The sequence below is a fragment of the Aythya ferina genome (assembly GCF_964211825.1).
Source record: "Aythya ferina genome assembly, chromosome: 13".
In the NCBI taxonomy this organism is placed as follows: Eukaryota; Metazoa; Chordata; class Aves; order Anseriformes; family Anatidae; genus Aythya; species Aythya ferina.
This window is the reverse complement of record NC_140311.1, coordinates 1,388,721-1,407,735: the sequence shown is the minus strand read 5'-3', so window position 1 is coordinate 1,407,735 and position 19,015 is coordinate 1,388,721. Positions and strand designations below refer to the sequence as shown.

At 50.1% G+C, this 19,015-nt stretch overlaps 2 protein-coding genes across 6 annotated transcripts in view; both read right to left on the bottom strand.

Annotated features, from left to right (window-relative positions):
- The window catches only part of LOC311443785 (protein Wnt-11b-like), a 132,207-nt gene that overhangs the window by 38,726 nt on the left and 74,466 nt on the right, over window positions 1-19,015 (bottom strand). The window lies entirely within an intron of this gene.
- EDA (ectodysplasin A) overlaps window positions 1-19,015 on the bottom strand; it is a 73,766-nt gene that overhangs the window by 25,050 nt on the left and 29,701 nt on the right. For all 5 annotated transcript variants that reach the window (XM_084534046.1, XM_084534047.1, XM_084534048.1 and 2 more), the window contains exon 2: window positions 5,152-5,257. In XM_084534046.1, the coding sequence (XP_084390172.1) occupies window positions 5,152-5,257 (106 nt within the window). The remainder of the gene's footprint in view (window positions 1-5,151; window positions 5,258-19,015) is intronic.

Sequence of the window (19,015 nt, the reverse complement as noted above, 5' to 3'; positions counted from 1 at the left end):
CACCTTTCCCTGGCAGTCCACTCACCTCATCCAAAGCGGACAGGAGACAAATGGGGAGGTGCCAGAAGGACAAACACACCCCAAGGAAGCTCTGTGAATGGAACTAATCAACCCATCCCATCGTTAGGAATATTAAGAGTAAGGAAGCAGGGCTTCTGCAACAAGCCAGGTCAGAAGTGGAAGGGAAGGCTCCTGGGGTAGCTGCGTACCAGCAGAGTTCAAGAAGAAATCCGGACTCCATCCGCAGCCACACCACATCATGCTTCTGCATGGAAAATGACTCCCTACGGTGTCCCAAGCCGGGCTTCAGCAAAGACTGTTAACAGACACTGCAGCAAATTTGGCTTCAAAGTGATTTCAGGATTAAAGAAATTAATTTGGAGTGGTTTGAGCCAAGGATAAGCTGAAAACATTTCAGCTGCCTAAAAATACACTCTTTTACAAGTTACACCTGGAGCAAGAAGACCCCCTGGAATGTATTTTTCCCCTTTATTTTCACTTGTTTCCAGAAATGACTTGGTATTAATCTGCCACTAGCGTTAAGTAAGAGAGCTGAAAACCGTGACCTGAACTCATTCTGATTTTTCAGACAGTTGTTAAGCTTCTCTGGATCCGTCTCTGTGGAAACAGCGGTTAGAAACAAGCACAGACACAAGACCAGGGTCTAAAATTAGTTTCCTATGTTTTTATCAATGTGTCTTCATGGACAGAAAGTGCCCAAGATAAGGGACCTTAGACAAACAGCCCACCTTATTATAATAAACCTCGGTGTATCACGTAGGTAAGGATCTGTAAATGAGCTGGGGTCTTAGTTTTAGCCACAGTCACAAAAAATACTGGCAGTGATGTCACGGTCCTTGTACATGAAGAATGAAAAATCTATTGCAACATATCTTAATTCCTCCCTTCTGCCATTTTGGGGGAAATCAGAGAGAAATTCTGGGGAGGAAAAATCAGAGAAGAGTGAGTATTTTCTGGTGAGCCTTTCCTTGGGACTGTCTCCTCCGCTCCAGTATCCAGGAAATGTTCTTTATTTATTGAGTGCTCATCACCATGGTTTCTGAGCACAATAAGGCTCTATCGCCCTTAATACATCTGCGTTTCTGAGAATTCCTGGACTTTGGGGAATTGCACGGGGCCGACACAAAGGAACCGATTGTTCTGGGCTCTGGAGTCGGAGGGATGTATCTTCCCTTTCCAAAGCAGAGGAAGCGAGCAGGAAAGGTCGCTATTGTGATCCGTACAAAAAAAAAACCCGGCTGCACCGCCAGCGCGACCCCACAGGAGGGGACGTGGGGACGGGGGCAGCCGCAGGTGCCTGTCCCTATGGGGTGGGGGGCTCGGGGCCAGCTACCTGCAGCCAAAACCCCGCCGGCACCCAGGGGAGCCCCAGCGCGCTGTTCCCCCAGCACCAGGTAAAAGCGGGGCTCTTCTCGAGCTGCTGCCATCCCGGTGAAAGGAACCGAATTTTTGGTTCAGCAGAAACCATTCACAGCGCTAAAAGCAGTGAGTTCTCATCAAGGACTTTCCTCAGCAGTAAGGACTGCCAAAGTAGTAGGAACCAAATTGTTGTCAGCTTAAGGACAGCCATCTGCTCAGCCTCTTTCCAGCTGCCATGCTCCAAATCAAAGAATGGATAACAATCATTTATGTTTCTCACCAAGCTCAATATGAAAAAACCTAGGAAGGGAGAAAAAAAAACAACAAAAAAACCAACCCCAAACCGAGAAGCAAAAACCAAACAAACCAGGAAAGCGGCACTGCAGGGATCTAACTGGGAACAGAGATGAAAGTAGGAGAAAAAGAAACTAGTTTTTTTAAAACAATGTTTTTTAAAGAGTCCTATTGACATCTGCTTTGTAAATGTTCTGTCATTATTTATAACCTCAAGAGCACGGAATTGTCTCTGTAGTTACAACCATGCTACTCCCATATTTTGGCTTTGTTAGCAAAGAGCCAGCAGCATTTTTACTGTTGCTCTGGGAATAGAGATCTAACATTTCATACACAGTTTATTTAAAAGTGGACTAATTTAACATTCTTGATGGTTCCTTTTAGCACAACTGTTGCTAATTACCAGCTCCAGAATGATTTGTTAATCTGGGAGCTACAGCGGTTCCACAGCAGCATAAATACACCGAGACAAAAAGGAAGGAGGGCACAAAGAGGAAAATAAAGAGAGAGACATCGGAGAGGGTCAAGTTTTAGTGAACTAGGGCAAATTAAGCGGCAGGTGGAGCCGGTAACGCGGAGCGCCATAAACTGGAGCCGTAAAGAGGCTAACCCCGCGCCTTGAGAAGTCGAAAGGAATTGGAGCAGCTTTAAAAGCTGTGCAAACGTTGGTTTTGGAGGCATGTAGAGGAAGCTGGCTTGAAACACGATCTGCGCTCCTCGGGGCTGGGGCAGGCACCAGCCTCCCGTTAATGCCGCTGGCCCCTGGCGAAGCGACACGGCGCGGCACGGCGCGGCACGGCACGGCTGGCAGCCGGCAAAGGGCGAGCAGGAGCGGGGCGAGCCATGGGGCCAGGCACGAGGAGCCTCCTGCTCCTCCCAGGACACGACCCCGGCTTTGTTCAGGCGGTTCCAGGGCACCGCGCACGGAGGGGCGCAAACAAAAAATTAAGCAAACACGCTCGTAAAACATGACAAGTGAGCAGTCCGCCGAGGAGGAGCCCTCGGAGCACTCAAGCCGTGTTTGTCAGTGGCGGGGCGTGATTGATGGCCTTGCCCTGCTGCACACAGCTTTTTGTGGGCTTTTTCAGAAAGCAGCACAGAGGCGGCACACCGGGCTCACCGCCGGCGGCCCCCAACCTCCCACCCTGGGGAAGGGGATGGGACCCGTCTGAGCCCTCCTCAAAACGCCCTTTTCGCTGCCCAAGCTCCTTTTCCTAAAAGAACCCGAACTTTTAGGAAAAGACCCAGAGTATCGTTGACATCTACACACCATCCAGCCCATCGCTTTGTTGGGAAAAGCTGGTGAGGACCCCAGCAGGCACCCAGCGAGGCCTCGCAGCCTCCCTGCAGCCACGGCTTCTCACACGTCGCATCGCCCCAGCCTTTCGCTGCATGTGTGAAGGGACTTGAAAGTTGGTAAAATTAATTCCAGACAAATATTAGCGAGGCCTCAAGTGGAAAGCACATCTCCTTCCTTCTGGGAAGTTACAGTGCATCCACTTTTATCTTCGGGAGGCTCTTTGGAGATCAAAGATCTGATCAGCTTTTCCTTTGTAAAACTCATGAAGCAAGCGGCGTTATCAATACCGTAACAATCATTTATTTGTGCGTGTGTGTATTAAGGATTCATTTGCCTTCTCTGAAAAACAGATTCCTGCACGCAAACCTAAAACAAACCCCAGGAGTCACACAGGGAAGAAAGCTCTGTTGTTTGTTTACTGATTTTATGGTTGTTACAAGAACAATCCCTACCCTGACAGCTTACACTTGTTAAATGCCTCCCTCCCTCATAAAACCGAGATGGCCAAACACTGAGCAGCCGCCTGCCAGCACAGCCCATCCTGCTCTTGTCAGCAGGAGAACAACCTGTCACTGGGGCACTTCTGCCCATGCCCATTACCTTACACAGTCAAAAAACAACTTATTAAAAAAAAAAATAATAATAATAATTGGTGGAACCGCGCTAGATTGCTGGAATGATTCAGCCCTGGTGCGTTCAGGGAACATGGAGTGGATGTGGGACAGGCACGGAGGCTGCTGAGGTGTCACAAAGGCAGCGCACGCTTTCTCTTAGGCACAGCACGGAGGAGAAAAGCCCCCGTTGGTCCAGCGGCTTTCAGCAGCTCCTTCTCACAGCACCACGACTCTCTGCACATCTGTCAGTACGAAGCCGGTGCTCAGCCAGCCTAACGGACGAGGCTAATTCCACCAGACATCTGCCGGCAGCACTGAATTTACACGGTTCCCATCGAGTGGAAACTTGCTACTCGCACAAGCGCCTCGCGAAGACGCTGGAATGGATTTCGAGGAGTCGCTGCAAAAGGCTCCGGATCCTCCCCGAGCCATCTGAGCATCAGGCCGACACCGACGCTGAGGATGCTGGACCACACCGAGCTGGAATCACTCAGTGAGTCTGTACCAAATGCATCATACTTGTCAGCGTTTCGGGGAGGAGGAATCCTGGGAGTTTCATGAAGCTATTTCTTGGAGCGGAGCCACCGCAGAGCGTTTGCCACTGCGAAACTGCGAGGGGAGGATGGGGAGCTCACCGAGCCTGGAAGCCGAAGGGGGGAAAACTAACGCGGGCTGAGAAGTTTATAAACGCCGTCAGGACTTGACAAGCTTAGCAGGCACCGAGCCACGCACAGACCACTCCTTAATTACTTCTTGCTCTACTTCACGCGAGGCAGCCTCGCTGCTCGCTGTCAGCCAGTGCCAAGGCAGAGCCGAGCGGCGCGCACGTTTCTGCTGCTGCTGGCTCGTGGTCTGGCTGCTGGGCCAGCTTTCGGTAAGCTGTGGTTGTTCTAAATCTGCCCTAACGCACCTCTTACTCCGATTTCTGTCCTGTTTCACATACCAGCTCCTGATGCTAGGGTAAGGGTAGCAGCAGTAGCAGCATTTCTGCTGAAAGATGTGGACGAGTGCAGGAATGGGCGACATCAGGAATGGGCTCCACCTCCCAGAGCCTTCCAGATTGAAGACTAAAACACTTAAAAAAAAAAAAAACAACAACAAAAAAAAACCATCCCATCCCATCAAGGAGCAGGTGACGGGATGGTCCTTGCAGAGGAGGCACCCTCAGATACCACCTCCAAACCCAACCAGAAGGTCTGGTTGTATTCATCTAAAACAGCTGAATAGAGCAACAAATACAGGTGTACAAGTACAAATTATTAGCTCGAATGAGCACAGAGCCTCACTATTGGAGAAGAAGAGCTAACGACAAGAGTACTGAGTAGCACTGATTTGTGCAAGCTCACTGGAGCTCCAGTTGTAGAAAAAAGGACTGCTGGAACTAATAATCTTGAAGGCAATCAAAATTATATAGAGACAATTATAAGCCACAGATGACACTTTTTTTTTCTCCCCCTACATACGGAACTCTGCATATAACCACGATCAGAAAAAAAAGGTCAGCCTCCTGATTATGAGTGCGAAAGTGCCAGGCACAGCAGCAAGGAACAGAGTGACACTCACCATCGGGCCCCTCGCTGCCTTTACTCCTTTTATTCCGCCGGACACGTCTCCCTTCCTCTCCAACGTGCAGCTTTTCCTCAGGGTGAAAGAAGTTCAGCAAGGCCAGCTGGAAGAACAAGGACACGGTTAAGCATCGTGGCAGTGGACGGCCCGAAGGCCAGGCTCTGCCAAGCCCAGCAGCAGCAGGATGGACGCGTGGCAGCAGCATACAGACGCCTGGCCCATCCCAACCGGGCGGCTGAGCTGCACCAGAAAAGTCATTTCTATCACCCTCTGGTTTGGTAACCCAACGAAAACCACCTTGGTGCCCGCAGCCGGCTGCCACTGACATGCAGATCATGGAAGATGGAGCTGGAGATCAGCACAAGCCCCAAATGCTGATGCAATCCTTGCTAATTATCCTCTGTAAAACTTGCTCAATCCTGGAGCTCTTTCACCAGTATTACTCACTGCCAGTAAGTTTTTCTCTCTCAAGCCCTCTTCTGTAAGCCTCATTAGCTACTGAGATTCAAAGGTCTTCAGGGACCTTTAAATCCAATTCAGTATACCACATAATTAACACTTTAAACCTAGAGCAAGTACATCTTTATAACACGGTTTTTGCCAAGAGGCAAACATTTTATGTAGCGACCTCCTATTCATGAAAAATAGTCGCTGCATTAAAAACTCTTTGACAGTTATTAAACACACATCCCAACCCCGAAACTTGGGTTTCGGCTCAGAAGCCTCCCCAGCCCTCCCAGCTATGAGGCGGCTCGTTGCCCGGGGCACTTCCCCAGGTATTTCCACTCCATAAAATCAGAGATTTCACACCAGATGAAGGCAGGAGGAGCCAAATGCTCCCGTTCTGCCTGCTGCTGCACCCGCCAGGAACCTGGGCAGCTTCACCAGGATGGGGTTTTCTTTTTTTTTTTTTGTGCTGCATAAACTTGATGGCAGGTATTTGATTCACAAACACCTACCCGCACCAAATGCATGCACGCCCACCTCAGGGAAGAACGAACAGGCTTCAAAAAGCAGCTCCAAAGGTTATCAACCCTGACACTGCCCCGAGAACAAAACCACGGCATCAAAAGCATCCTTTAAATAGCAGAGGAGAATAAACTCCTTTCATGGACTACCAGTTAAAAGAGTGGCTTGTGAAGCTGCAGGTCATAAAAGTCCCCGCTACGATCATTAAAGGCCTCTCTGCTCCCGATGTGCACCCAGCCCTGTTCCTCCCCTTTGCTCGCACACCGCCTGCGAGCTGCTGAGGGCTGCAGGAGGGGCCGGATCCTGCCCTGGCAGGAGGTGGGCTCAGCAAACCCACCTGCTCGGGCCGTGCCTTGCACCACTCGTTTCCTAGCTGGGTCTGAAAGAGCTGAAGAGGGAAAAGCAGCGCTGTCGGCAGGTGGGAATCCGCAAGCGTTAGCTTTTCTGAAGGAAAACTGTAAAACCCATTTAAAATTGTCATTGCCCTCCTCCTTTCTCCTTGTTTGTGGACGTGTCACCTCCAGGCAGCAGCACACAAAAGGGGTCTGGAGGACAAAGGGGAGAACTGGCTGAACTTACTGGGTCAGCGCGTTGGCACCGACAGTCATGGATGCAGCCAATGCTGGTGTTACAGCTCCTAAACCCCGACTCAAAACCTCCTGCACTTTAAATTCCTGCCTTCGCAGCACGTGTTTCTATTTATTTCCGCAGCTGGCAGGTTGGGGACGGGCAGGATCTGGCCCCCAGCCGCCGGCAGAGGCACAGAGAGGCCGCTCGGGCAGCCGGGCTGACGCCCAGGGGGCTGCAAACTCTTTGCATGGGTGCTGCAGCCAGTGAAAAGCTCCCAAAAGAGAGGCTTCATAGCAGAGCAGAGAAAACGGAGAGCAAAGCAAAGCCCATCCAGCCACAGAGCCCAGGGCACAACACACCAGCCCAGCGAAAGAGCTGGCATCTGCCTCCTGTGCGAGGGACGGGCAGAAATCCTGCTGCGCCTCCCAAACCCAGCGGCTCCAAGCGAGCCCAAGTGCTGTAAAACGAACTGAAGCAACAAATTACTTTGTAGGTCAGGTCAAAAGGCCAACGAATTCATCAGCGCCGCTTTTGAATGCCATGGTTCCCTGGCTATCTGGTTTGGGCTCTGCAGAGCACGATGAAATAAAAGCCCTGCCACGGTAAGAGCAGCACGCGGGGACCTGCGCCCAGGAACCCTGCAAGCGAGTGGCACAGCTGCTGGCAGAGCTAAGGCTACAAATGACAGCCCTCATCCCAAGGAGGTTTTGTAATGGCACAGCACTAATCGTTTCAAAACAAACATGTTTCATTTCCCTGCTATTGTGAACACAATCTTAATACGACATCCTGAGTTTTGAAACGCTGCAGCATCAAATGGAGCTCGCCCGACGCCCGGCTGCGCCTGCAGAGATCACCTCACGGCTGGGGAGCACAAAGGGCTCCAACCAACCTTTGCTGAAGCCTGCTGGCTCTGTAAACCTGCGTTAATTCAACACCCAGCAGGGGACACGGAGGGCTGCAGACATTTCGGGGCTCCCCTGATCTCCATAGCTCTGTTTTGTCACAAAGATTATTGATAAATGCAGCAGGGCCATTTTTATATATATATATTTATTTATTTATTTATTTATTTTTCCTGACAGGTATAAGCAGGCTTCTCATATGCCACACTCTCATGCTTTAAAGAAACAAAGCTTTCAACATGCTTGGAACAATCTAGATAAGAGTTTCACCTGAAAAAAAAAAAAATTATAAGGACTCAGAATGGCTGAAATGCCTTGGTTTTTCATTTTGACTGAGGGTTTTGTTTCCCAGTGAAGCAAAATTTCTTGACCAGAAAGCTTTTCATAACCTGGGCAAAGCCATTTAATTTTAATCTCAGAAGGAGAAACACGAGAGACTGCCACAATATGTTTATTTCCCAGTGCAGCTCATCAAAATACCCTTCCACCACCAAATTCTAATATCATGGCTCAAGCATGCTCTGATAAGCATTACTTTGGATGTGAAATCTTAGATTAAAAAAATATAATAATAAAAAAATCAAAAGATAGCCTCATAAATTCAAATATTCAGTGAATACAACGCAAACCCAAACGGTGCCTACAGAGCAGTGGGAACCAGCTGTGACACCTAGTCTTGGCTACAAGTAGATCTAACCATTAAACTCTGTCTTTCTAATCAGGCCAAGTCAAAAAGATAAATGACAGTGAGGGAAATGAATAAAACACTTACTCAGAAAAATAATAGAGCTAGCTTAAGACAGGGGCTGTGACCACACCAGCTCTGAGCACACAGTGTCTGAGAACAATCCCAGTGAAAGCAGGCTTTCTTGGAGGAGCAACCACGCGTCCTCCAAGCTCAGGCTGCCGGTACCGAGACGAACGGAGGAGTTTGTCCTGGGGACTCCCTCTGCAATGTCAGTAATGCAAATTATGGCATCAAATCTCCCCACCTCGCTGCTCTCAGGCTGCAGCTGGGGATGCTCCGCAGCCCACGGCCCTCAGGGGTGGGAATTTGGTTTGGTCCCCACGCAGCTGCACCGCGCCGGGGAGCCAGCGATGCTCTTTCCATTCGCCACCCCGGAGGTCTGATGACCAGAGCAGCTCACGGCTCTTGGCCTCTGCAGCTTTCGCTCTGGAGGCGAGGTTGCATGTTGTCACGAATTAACCTCGTCTACTCTCCTGTTGTTGTGTGTCCACAGCACGAGAGGCTTCGCGCAGCACAGCCCGCAGATGTTTGCCACCCATCTCGCGAAACACAGCACGGCCAGGCGGATGGGACGGATGCAGGAGGAGAAATTACCTCCAGCAAAATGGTCCCTAGGACAGCGCTACAACACAGATGTTGCTGAAAATAACCCTTCACGTGTCTGCCCAACGTGACGAGCAACCAGGACGTGTCTGTGGGCTCCCCTCCTGGGGGAGTGGGGTGGAGAAATGCTGTTTTATCCCATGCAGTTATGCCATGGGCACCTCGAAGTCTGGAACAATCACCACTTCCCTCCCCACGTCAATCTGAAGTCCTCAAATTACCCTCATTTGAGAAACACCATGTAAACCCATTAGGACTTGCTACGTTTAATCAAGAAGATCGCTTGTAGGATGCTAAAAGGTCAAAAAGCGAAGCGAGGAAAAACCCTGGGGGAAAACATACCTCAAAATAACCTGCGAAACAATAGCGAAAGCATGCCTTACCAGAATGAATCAGAGATACCTTGGTTTCTGTCAGCAAAATAAAGAACAACAAAGACATGCACACAAAAGCACTGGCTTGCTCTGCAGCGACATGCAGAACCCTCTCTGGAAATGCTGAACAAGAATGCTCTGGAATGTCAAGAGAACACAATAGGAATTGCCAGGGCACTGCAGCCTGCAGTCACCGAGAAGTGAGTCTGCTTTGTAAGGAAGGACGTGCCTCACTCTGCATACGTAGGAATGAAGACGCTTTATTGTATACATATATATACAAATATATCGTGTATATAGATGTAAAGGAGCCATGAAATAGGAAGCTGGATATGAAACTTGGATGTACCATGGAGTGATGGCTGAATATACAAATTACAGGCAATAATAATAATAATAAAGCAATGCTGGGATGCTAAATTAATTGATAAGATTTGCATACTCAATTGCACCTCTCTGCAAACACCTTGACATACACAGCCCTCAGAAACACCTGGCAGGGGAACGAGGACCCACTGGACACCAAGGGAATGTGTTTCAAATGGTCTAACAGCTTGGAAATGAGGAGATATAACTTTGGTGGTGGTGTGGCACGGCTGGAAAGCAGCTGAAAGGTGAGGTTATGGGTCAAGAGGAGCACTTTAAAGGAACCGAAGAAAAGCATTACAGAACTGAGTTGCTCTGCGTTGGCTCTGCAGCGAGAAGCACACTCTTGAGAAGTGTTTCCGAGTATATTCATTACTTTGAAAAACACCAACAAAAGACTCATCTGCATGCTGCATTACCAAGTTTGCTTCCAATTAATAACGGGAGAGCGAGAGCAGCCAGCTTTAGATCTAATCAAAAACCTCATGCTCTCCTACAGCACATTAGCTTAAAGCACCACTGTGAAAGAATGAATTTGTCTTCTTACATGATTGTTTAATGGTGCTGTTAAAATCAAATTCCCTCATTCATTTGTAATTTTGGATATCGTTCGTGTGAGGAGATGAATAAGCAAACTAAGCTCTTCAGAGACATTCCTTGCAAGCAATGCTGTTGTTTTTCTGGCGCTCTGAAGTTCAGCAGTCGGAGGTTGTGGTTCGAATAACAGCTACTTGAATATTAGCCCCATTGTCCTACATCAGAAATTTGCCTGTGGTAACACGTGGTGTAAAATACTAAGTAGATTATTTATGTTCAAACAGGCTAGAAAGAAGTTTTGGGGGTAGCTTTGTTTTGCCGAAAAAGCCATTCAACATATTTCCAGCCTCGCTTTTGTCATCGTTCCTTTTTCTTAGAAAAATGCAAGAAGTGAAAGAGTAAACAACCCACATTTCAACATGACAAAACACGACAGAAATTTATACATCTCGCTGGTGAGACAAGCCACAGCTCTGGGTGCAAAGCTGCTGTAACGCGATCTATAGCCTGAGCCAGAGCGTGGGGAGAGCAGCGAGCGACAGCGCCCAAAGCCACAGCCCTGGTCGCCCATCTGCCTCCTCCACACCTCGTGCTTTCAGCCCAGCTCAGCTACTCGGCTCCTTCCTTTCCAGGGGATCGGAGCCGGGCTACACGCTGTCCTCCTAAATGCCTCCGCTGGCTTTTCTGCTGCGCGAAGGCTCAAGTATCATCCCCTCCTTCCAGCTCGCCCATAACTCTTCTCGCCCCGATTGCTTCATCTCTCTCATCGCTCCCCGTCAGCCTTCCTCCCTTTCGCTCCCAATGCCAGCCGGGTCGCGCTTCTTGCCAGCTATTCACACTGCAGCCCGAGGTCCCGGAGGCACAAAACATCAGCTTTGAATTGACAGAAAAAAAAAAAAAAAAAAAAGGCAAAGAGAAACACAATTCCCCCTCATTCTAATCTGCACGTAAGCATCCTCGCTGAGGTTTTTAGACTCGACAGTGAACTTTAAAAGTTTTTGCCTCCCAAAGCTACGAGGCAAAGGAATTCTATAATCTCCATTTCCTACCCAGGGGATAAATGCTCGAGGAATGCTACTGAGCTCACCCGAAGCAACTCGGGCTGTTTGTGCTGACACGGGGACTGAGCACTGCCCCTGGGCTGGATACGGGCACGGCCATCCCCGTGTCACCATCACACCTCAGGAGCTGGTTTGAGGCGCTTCCTCTCGATCTGCTGAGCATTTCTGTCCTTAGGTTGGTTGAAAAGCTGTTCAGAGGAGGGCTGCGCAATCACGGTTTTTAAATACGAGCCCAGTGAGTCATGCTCTTGGGTCTTCGAGGCACTGTGGTAATATAAAGTTATTAGACAACAATAAAAGAGGAGGGAGCATATTTTCCTAAGTTTTTATTGGTATTTTAACTTCATTACTCAGGAAAGCCACTGTATTTTTCAGCGCAGAACATGAAGTCTGATTGCCAGTTATCAGTTCGAGCCTTGTTACGAACTGCCAGGCGCAGGGAATGAATGCTCATTAGCGGCTCTAACGCAACTCGTAAACTTCCCTGGACAACCAAACCCTCAAAGAAAGGTGGCTCTGCCAGAACCGGTATCCTTCCAGAACAAAAGGCAACTGGCACCGAGATTAAATATTTTAATTTTTCAGTTGCCCATCAGTAGATGGCTAGATGAAAGGAATCCAAATGCCAGCCCACTCCCCACACACAGCCCCATCACCTAAACCAAAGCTTTTCTCCTCTCCCAAGGGGCCAGAGCGAGCCGGTCACCTTCTCACCATCCCCTACAAACAGCAAATTCCAGAATTGCCGTACCCTGATAAAACCTCTGCAACAACTGCCCAGGTTGTGACATAAAACCTTACTTCACCACACCAAATGCCTCACCGAATACCCCAAACACTGTCTCACGGTGGTTTCTCCGGCTATTTCAAGTCCAGAGGCTTTGGCCAGCTGATCAAGGCAGCTTCTGCGCATCCCATAAACCCGCTTTAGTTTAACGTGTAACGCACCGAGTATTTATGTTTCTACCACTAACTCATTGCTACTTTTCAAACACAGCTAACTGCTCTTTGTTAATACCCCACTCATGTTACAGAAGGGAGAACAAATGAATATTTTCGCTGTGACTCAGAGCAGCTTAATCAGCTCGTTCTGTCACAAACACCGGCCCACGGCCCCGCGCAGGCAGACAAAACCCTCGATAAATGGAGCAGGGGAGACGCAGCAGGGGTAGGTGCTCCCCGGCTGCCCAGAGGGAACCCCCAGACCAGCATCAGCTCCGCTCCTTCCATGGATGTGTGTGTTAATTACAGACCACAAAATGAGGTTTTAGAGCAGCTTGGCTTTAAACGCTTCAGGTTGAGCACCACAACATCAGCCTGCTGCAGAGAAAGGCCAAAAGCACGCTTGGTCCTTGTGCTGGCCCGGGGAAGAAGTCCAAGTCTTGTCCTGTGAAGGCTCCTTCTCAGCCTGGGGGTGTACAATATTTACTGCCCGAGCCATGACTGCTCTTCCATATTATCAGCTGCTGGTACATGACTTTAGCCTAGAGGGAGAGCTTTCCCCACGCAGAAACCTCGGCCACAGCATTACGAGCACGAGCTCCCCGACAATGCTGAGGGAACAAAACCCGAGGCCCCAGCCAGAGCTGCCAACTAAACGGGAGACAGAAGCAGCTCTGTGCTGGCATCGACGCCGGGAGCAACCCCTCGTGTGACCATCCCTGGTCCCATTTCTGCAGCCACGTCTGGGCTGTGACCCAACCAAGGCGAGGTGCCGACGGCCATATCCACCCGGGGACCCGGCGCGCTGCCCGCGGGCAGGTGGCTTCACCCTTGCACTTTGCTGTGCATGTCCCAACCAGAAGTCAGCCACGGGGAACCGACTTCGAGGAACAACTACCTCCCCAGACGCCCGTCTCAAGACAGTCTTAGCCGAGTTATTTTGCCTGCTGCCTGCTGCGAGGGCGCTTGGTGCAGGCGTGCCACGCCGCTGGTGCGTGCGCTGCGTGCAGCACCGAGTGCAGGCTGAGCTCCGCAGCGTGCTGCACCTGTTGGCACTGGAAGGGAAAGGCAGAAACACAAGCCAGATGTTAGGTAGAACAAGGTCAAAGCTGAGTTTAACACCATATACGCAGACACCTGTGCTGAATTTTTCAATGGTAGCGGGAGTAAGAGGTTCCTGCTGCGGACTTCCCTCTGCGGGCAGGCAGACCTGCAGTAACCCAACACTTCCCTGGGAACACACTGGTTAAAACGCTGAAAAGTATCAATGTCAGTGCAAGGTAAGGACCTTAAATCAGTTCCTTTCGTTTCCCAAGGAAATCAAATTTAGCTGTGAACCAGCGCCAGACAGAGATCTGCTGTCTATTAGCATGAATTCTCAGTTTTTCACATTTTAATTAGCCTTCATAGTCTTTTTTCAGCCCCATTTTCAGCCAGCTGGGCTACGTCCCCCTCCATATGGAGGTCACAGTTCCTTCTCCTGCATACCAATAGCAATTCTTTTCTTATTTTAGCGTTTATATTATCAAAGCACTTGCACACTTCAAAAAGCACAGCGCACGGTTGCTTTGGAGGGCCACGAAGGGAGACACCACAAGCTTCAGCGCCTTGATACTAGCCATATTTTCTCCTCCCTTGCCTGCTCTGTTTTTCTCCATCTGTGCTTTGCTCATGCTTCCTCGCCACCTGGATCTTCTCCAGTCCAGCCAGGACAGCGTGAGCTCCATCACGCAGCCCTCCTTGAAGCCCAAACAGCTCTTCAGGAACTCCTGCAGCCAGGCAGGGCTCCAGCCAAGAGCTCCGGGGCTCTGCTGCTCCGCTTGGAGCTCCTCCCTTGCCCTGCAAAATGAAGAACTGGGGGCTCTCCAGCCTCTAAAGGCTTGCTCAGGCCACCATCGGGTCTTCTCCTGAGGAGGAGGCATCTTTTTCCTGCGTTCAAAAAGAGTTTTAAGAACGCCTGGCACGGTCTGTTAGCCACGAGGGAAACAACAATTGCGCGTGGCTTCCACAGCCAGCACACGACACGAAACACAGCGTGCTGGAGAAGGTGCTGCTCTCCTGCTCTGCTGATTCTCCTCCAGCCAGCACTGTTAACTCGCACCACTTTCAGATGTTTCTGCTGAGATGGGAGCGCTGGAGCCCCTGCTGCTGAGGCTGCTGAGCAGAGCAGCTTCCTGAAGGCTCTCCATGGAGCACACAGCTGCAGTACCTCAATTTATTCCATTTCCCAGTTCTCCGGTATTTTTCCCTTTATCTTTCAAAGTCCTGCAGAAACCCATTGCCTTCGATGGGACTAGTTACAGTGAAAAATGGGTTAGGATTTACTCGTTAAAACCATCCCTGAAGTAGGAAGTTAGGAGAGGACATTTGTTAGGCACCAGAACTGATGCTTGCTCTGCAAACTTTGTTCTGCCCTTGCCACAAGAGATCCACTCCCACCCCCTCTTCTTTTCTCCCTTTTTCTTGAATGTTCAGAAAGCTTCAGCATTTTGAAATCTTCTTGCTATAGTCTGTTCAGATACAGTTTAAAAAACATTTTTCCTTGCTCCTTAACAAAACAAAAACTTCTTGTTACAGTGCTTTTGTACTTCCAGCAAAAGGGTTTTCAAATCCTGTTTTCTAAATCTGGATGTTAAAATAGGCCTTCAGCTATGATTAATTTTTATGACACTTCACTGAAAGGAAAAAACAGAAGGGAAGAAAACAGGAGGAGGGCTTCAAGTAGTCCAAATGAAATAGTATTGCCTTCAGAAGAAAAACAAGTCTACTGTAAATGTAACATCCATGAAATAACGCATCCAGAAGAAGGAGACGGAGCCAACTGCAGCTGGGAGCTGCTCTCGGTCTCGGTCAGGTTATTGCCCACGCACCTCGAGTAGCTGCTGCATCCCAGCCCTCGGTGAGCAGCTGCAGAGCCCCGAGGGAGCGCGGCCAGGGCAGCCTGCGTGTTATGTACTCCTAGGCCATCGCCTTCAGTTGCTTTTGTAAGGCACCTACTGCTGCCTAATTAATCGGATCCACTACAATTAGGGTCAGGAGAGCGGTACGACCACACACAAACATGGTTAAATGGTCCAAAAGCGCTCGCTGCTGCCCCGTTCCTCGCAGGGCACCCACCAGCACTGCGTAAAACTGCCTCTTTGGAAGCAAAATGTCAAGTGTTTTTGGCAACTCCTCCTGCAGGGTGCATCTGTAAGGTCTGTGCATTACACAGCAGATGGGAAAGCGTCTCCCACCGGGCAGATACGGGGAGGAAGGCTGGCTGGAAGGAGGAGAAGCCACCCAGCACGCACTCAGCTGGTGCATGGGATCGGGGAAAGGGGAAGGTCCCCTGAGCCCCCGCTCTTGAAAGCAGAGAGCACCGAGGTACTCGCACGGCACAGCACACGGCACCTGGGAAACCACTTATCTCATCTCCAGATTAACGCAGTTCTTGCCAAAAATTCAAATGGAGTTGCTGTTTGTTTGGTTTCCCTGGCTGCCTTCGCCTGGCTGGAAGGCGCAGACACCCCGGAGCACAAAAACCGCAGCACGAGGGTGGAAAACCCGGCAGCTCCCTGCACACGGCTTCTCCACAAGCAAAGCCTGTGCCGTCGGGACCTCTGCTGCCAGCAGTGCCACCACACCGCCCCTCCAGCTCTGTCGGATTTTGGGCAGCTGAGGGCACCCCGGGCGGTCAGAGCCACCAGTCCTCACCCTGCAGGGCGAGCAGGCTTGGGAAACACGATGTGATTTTGTACAACACCATGGAAACGGTGGAAAAAGAGCTGGGAATAATTCAGGAATTTTAACTCATTCACACCTAAATTTTCCACACAACCCCATCGCCCCCGGTTGGTCCCAGCAGCAGCAACGTGCAGATCCCCAGCCATGTTCTGGGCCGTGCCTCGGGGCTGCCAAAGAGCCCAGCTCCACTCGCTGCTCTGAGCACCAAACAGACCCACAATCAGAACAACACTCCCCCTGCACCCTCCACACGAAAGCAAAATCACCGCTGCCATCAGAAGAAAAATGCCTCCAACTGCCCAGCAGCCTGGTGAGCAGTCACTCGAGCACAGTGCTAGCAAGTGCATTTTGAGGCTAACAGAGGGAATTACGTTATATTTTTATCTAATAAAGCTCATTTATCAGGCTCAGCCTCTGGCTGTGGGCAGGAGAGGCAGCAAAGCGATAGGAAAAGGGCGAGGTGCTAGCTTACTCTCCCCTTTATGCAAGTCAAGCCCTTCTGCTTTAAACTTTGATGTGATGAACCAGCGAGCACGGCTTTTAACGAGGCGAGAGCAGCGACAGAAGGATGCTGTGCACGACAGCCCTCGGCGCAGCTTTCCATGACACCGGGGTCCGCGGGATGTCAGGCCAGCCAGATGTTTCCAGCTCGCGAGCCAGCCCAGCTGCTGCACAGCTGCCTGCGCCGCCGAGCCGGGGGCTCGCTGCTCCCAGGTTTGCACTTTGTGATGCGGGAGCAGCACGCCTTTGTGCAGGCCAGAGAGACTTGTCAAAGCCAGTTAAAATGTTGAGGTGTCATGCTAAGCTTGCGCAGGCCGCCGCCGCGGAAGGTGCTTCCTCCATCATCTGGACGCAGCAAAGCCAGGCACGAAAAGATCAAGCGCCTCGCTGAAGGTTAAAAAGAAAGAAGTCAGGAAAGAAAAATTTAGTAAACACTGTCCATGCCAAATTCCTAAAATAAAGGCTAAATCGGCTCATACGATCTGCAGGCTGGCTCTTCAGTCTTCTCCGATATCACCAACCCCCCAGCTCATTCCCAATCTTTTACAGTTTGGTGTTCAGCTGTCCGCGTGCCCCCCGTGCAGCCAGGTATCCCTCACCTCCTCCGAATCGGGCCCCACTCATTCTCTCCCAAGGAAATCTCATCTCCCTGCTCTATCTTAGTATTTCATCTTTCACTTTATCATTATCCTTTTTTTCCTTTTTTACCCAGCAAACTGCTGGCTGGCAGACGTGGAAGAGGCGAGCCCTCCTTTGCTGACCCACATCCTGCTGGCTGTGAGGCTTCAGATGTGTACATAAACACACACACACACGCATTTGTACCTCAAATACATACGTACACATGCACCTTGGTGCGGCACGCATGCTAGAGGTCTCATCCAGGCACTCCGCATGCTTTTGGTTAATGGGAAACACTGCTGTAGCAAAGAAAATTAGGAAAAAAAAACCTCACTCCTGCAGCCAGGGAGCATTTTCCTGCTCTGCTGGGTGAGACGAACAGCTCCATGGCTTCGGGCTGAGTATAAGAAAAAGGACTGTTTACAGACAGAGTTTTGCAATTACTCAGAATGTCATCCCAGGTCACATTTGGCCGTGGTGGGGCCACGAAGCCGAGCGAGGCTGAGCTCTGTGCAGCCCTACCTGCGTCCCGGGCGGCCAAAAGCACCCACCAGCACGCGAGCGTGGGCAAGGACAGGCAGCAACATGTGCTGCAGGGGGACCCGTAAACCTTCCGGAGGCTTGAAACTGAAGGAGGATGGAAACTGTTTGATTTTTGCCAGGAAAAAGTATCAAATATATCCTCACTGGGTTTTTTCAGGCAGTTTTGCTTGGGTTTGTTTGTTTTTGAAGCTGAAAATGGCTTTCTAAATCATCCTAGACAGACAAACAAAGAGGGACATCACACTGATTAGATACCCAAACAAAAACCGCTCCACTGGCCAGGTTTTACGACAAATTTAGCCTCCCGAAGCCTTTATTTCTCCATGGCACTCAGCAAACATGCTAAGAAGCAGTCTTTGGTGCAAGCAACCGCCCGAGCTGCCACAGGTGGAGGGCAGAACCTGGCGGAGATCCCAGCCCCGAGCAGCAGCCGCCGAGCATCTCCGGAAAGTTGGCAAACCAGCAGCGCTCACACAATCTGAAGCTATTGGCATGATCTCGGCATCATGAGGCTTTATCCCCTTGACCCCCGGGATCAGCCAGGCTGGGAGAGGCTCCCAAGTGCCCCCAGATGAAAGGGGTATTTTGACATTTCACCAGAACCTTAAATAAACAAGAGGCAGAGGGGGCAAGATGCTGCCGGGAATGACAAAAGGCAGCTGTAAACACAACTGTAGATAAGGCAGAAGAACATTTTAAACAGTTGTTTGCACTGGATGACTGGAGAACAAAATATGGGACGTGTCCACACCCACTGGGAAGGGACCTGCTGTGGCCTGAAGTCCTTGCCATTTATGATGGGGTAGAGCAAAAAAGGCCCTCTCCTTCTCACCTTCAGAAACCCAGACCCCAGCTTCTGTGACACTCCAAGACAAAGAACCCGAAAATGACCAAAAAAGAATTTTTAGAAAAGGAGCAAAAACCTGCAAAGACAGCAATGGGGTGCCAACAGGCACCGAATTTGGGGGAGTTCTTCCCATAGAGCCAACCCAACCCAATGACACCAGATATGTTTATCACGTTAGGCAATCAAATTCCAATTTTTAAGCATTACCTGCTTACCTGAGAGTGCCCACAGCTAACATCCAGGACAGCAGAAACTATAAGACTGCAGTGAGACACCAAAACCATCGAGGACACCATGGTGAGCCATGTACAACGCAAACCCACACGCTAAGACCTTCAGATTCCCAGGATGGGAAAGCTTTGTGGTCTTCGTAACGTGAAGGTCTGACACTGACTATCAAAAAGCAGAGAGAGATGATCAGTACTGATGACATTATAGTTAAAATCCCGCCTTCACACCATCTTTTTGGGTCTAAAGGGACATGACAACAAGGTCGGTGAACACTCGAGTGCTTTGACGAGCAACATGCCCTGCCTGCAAGAGGTTTT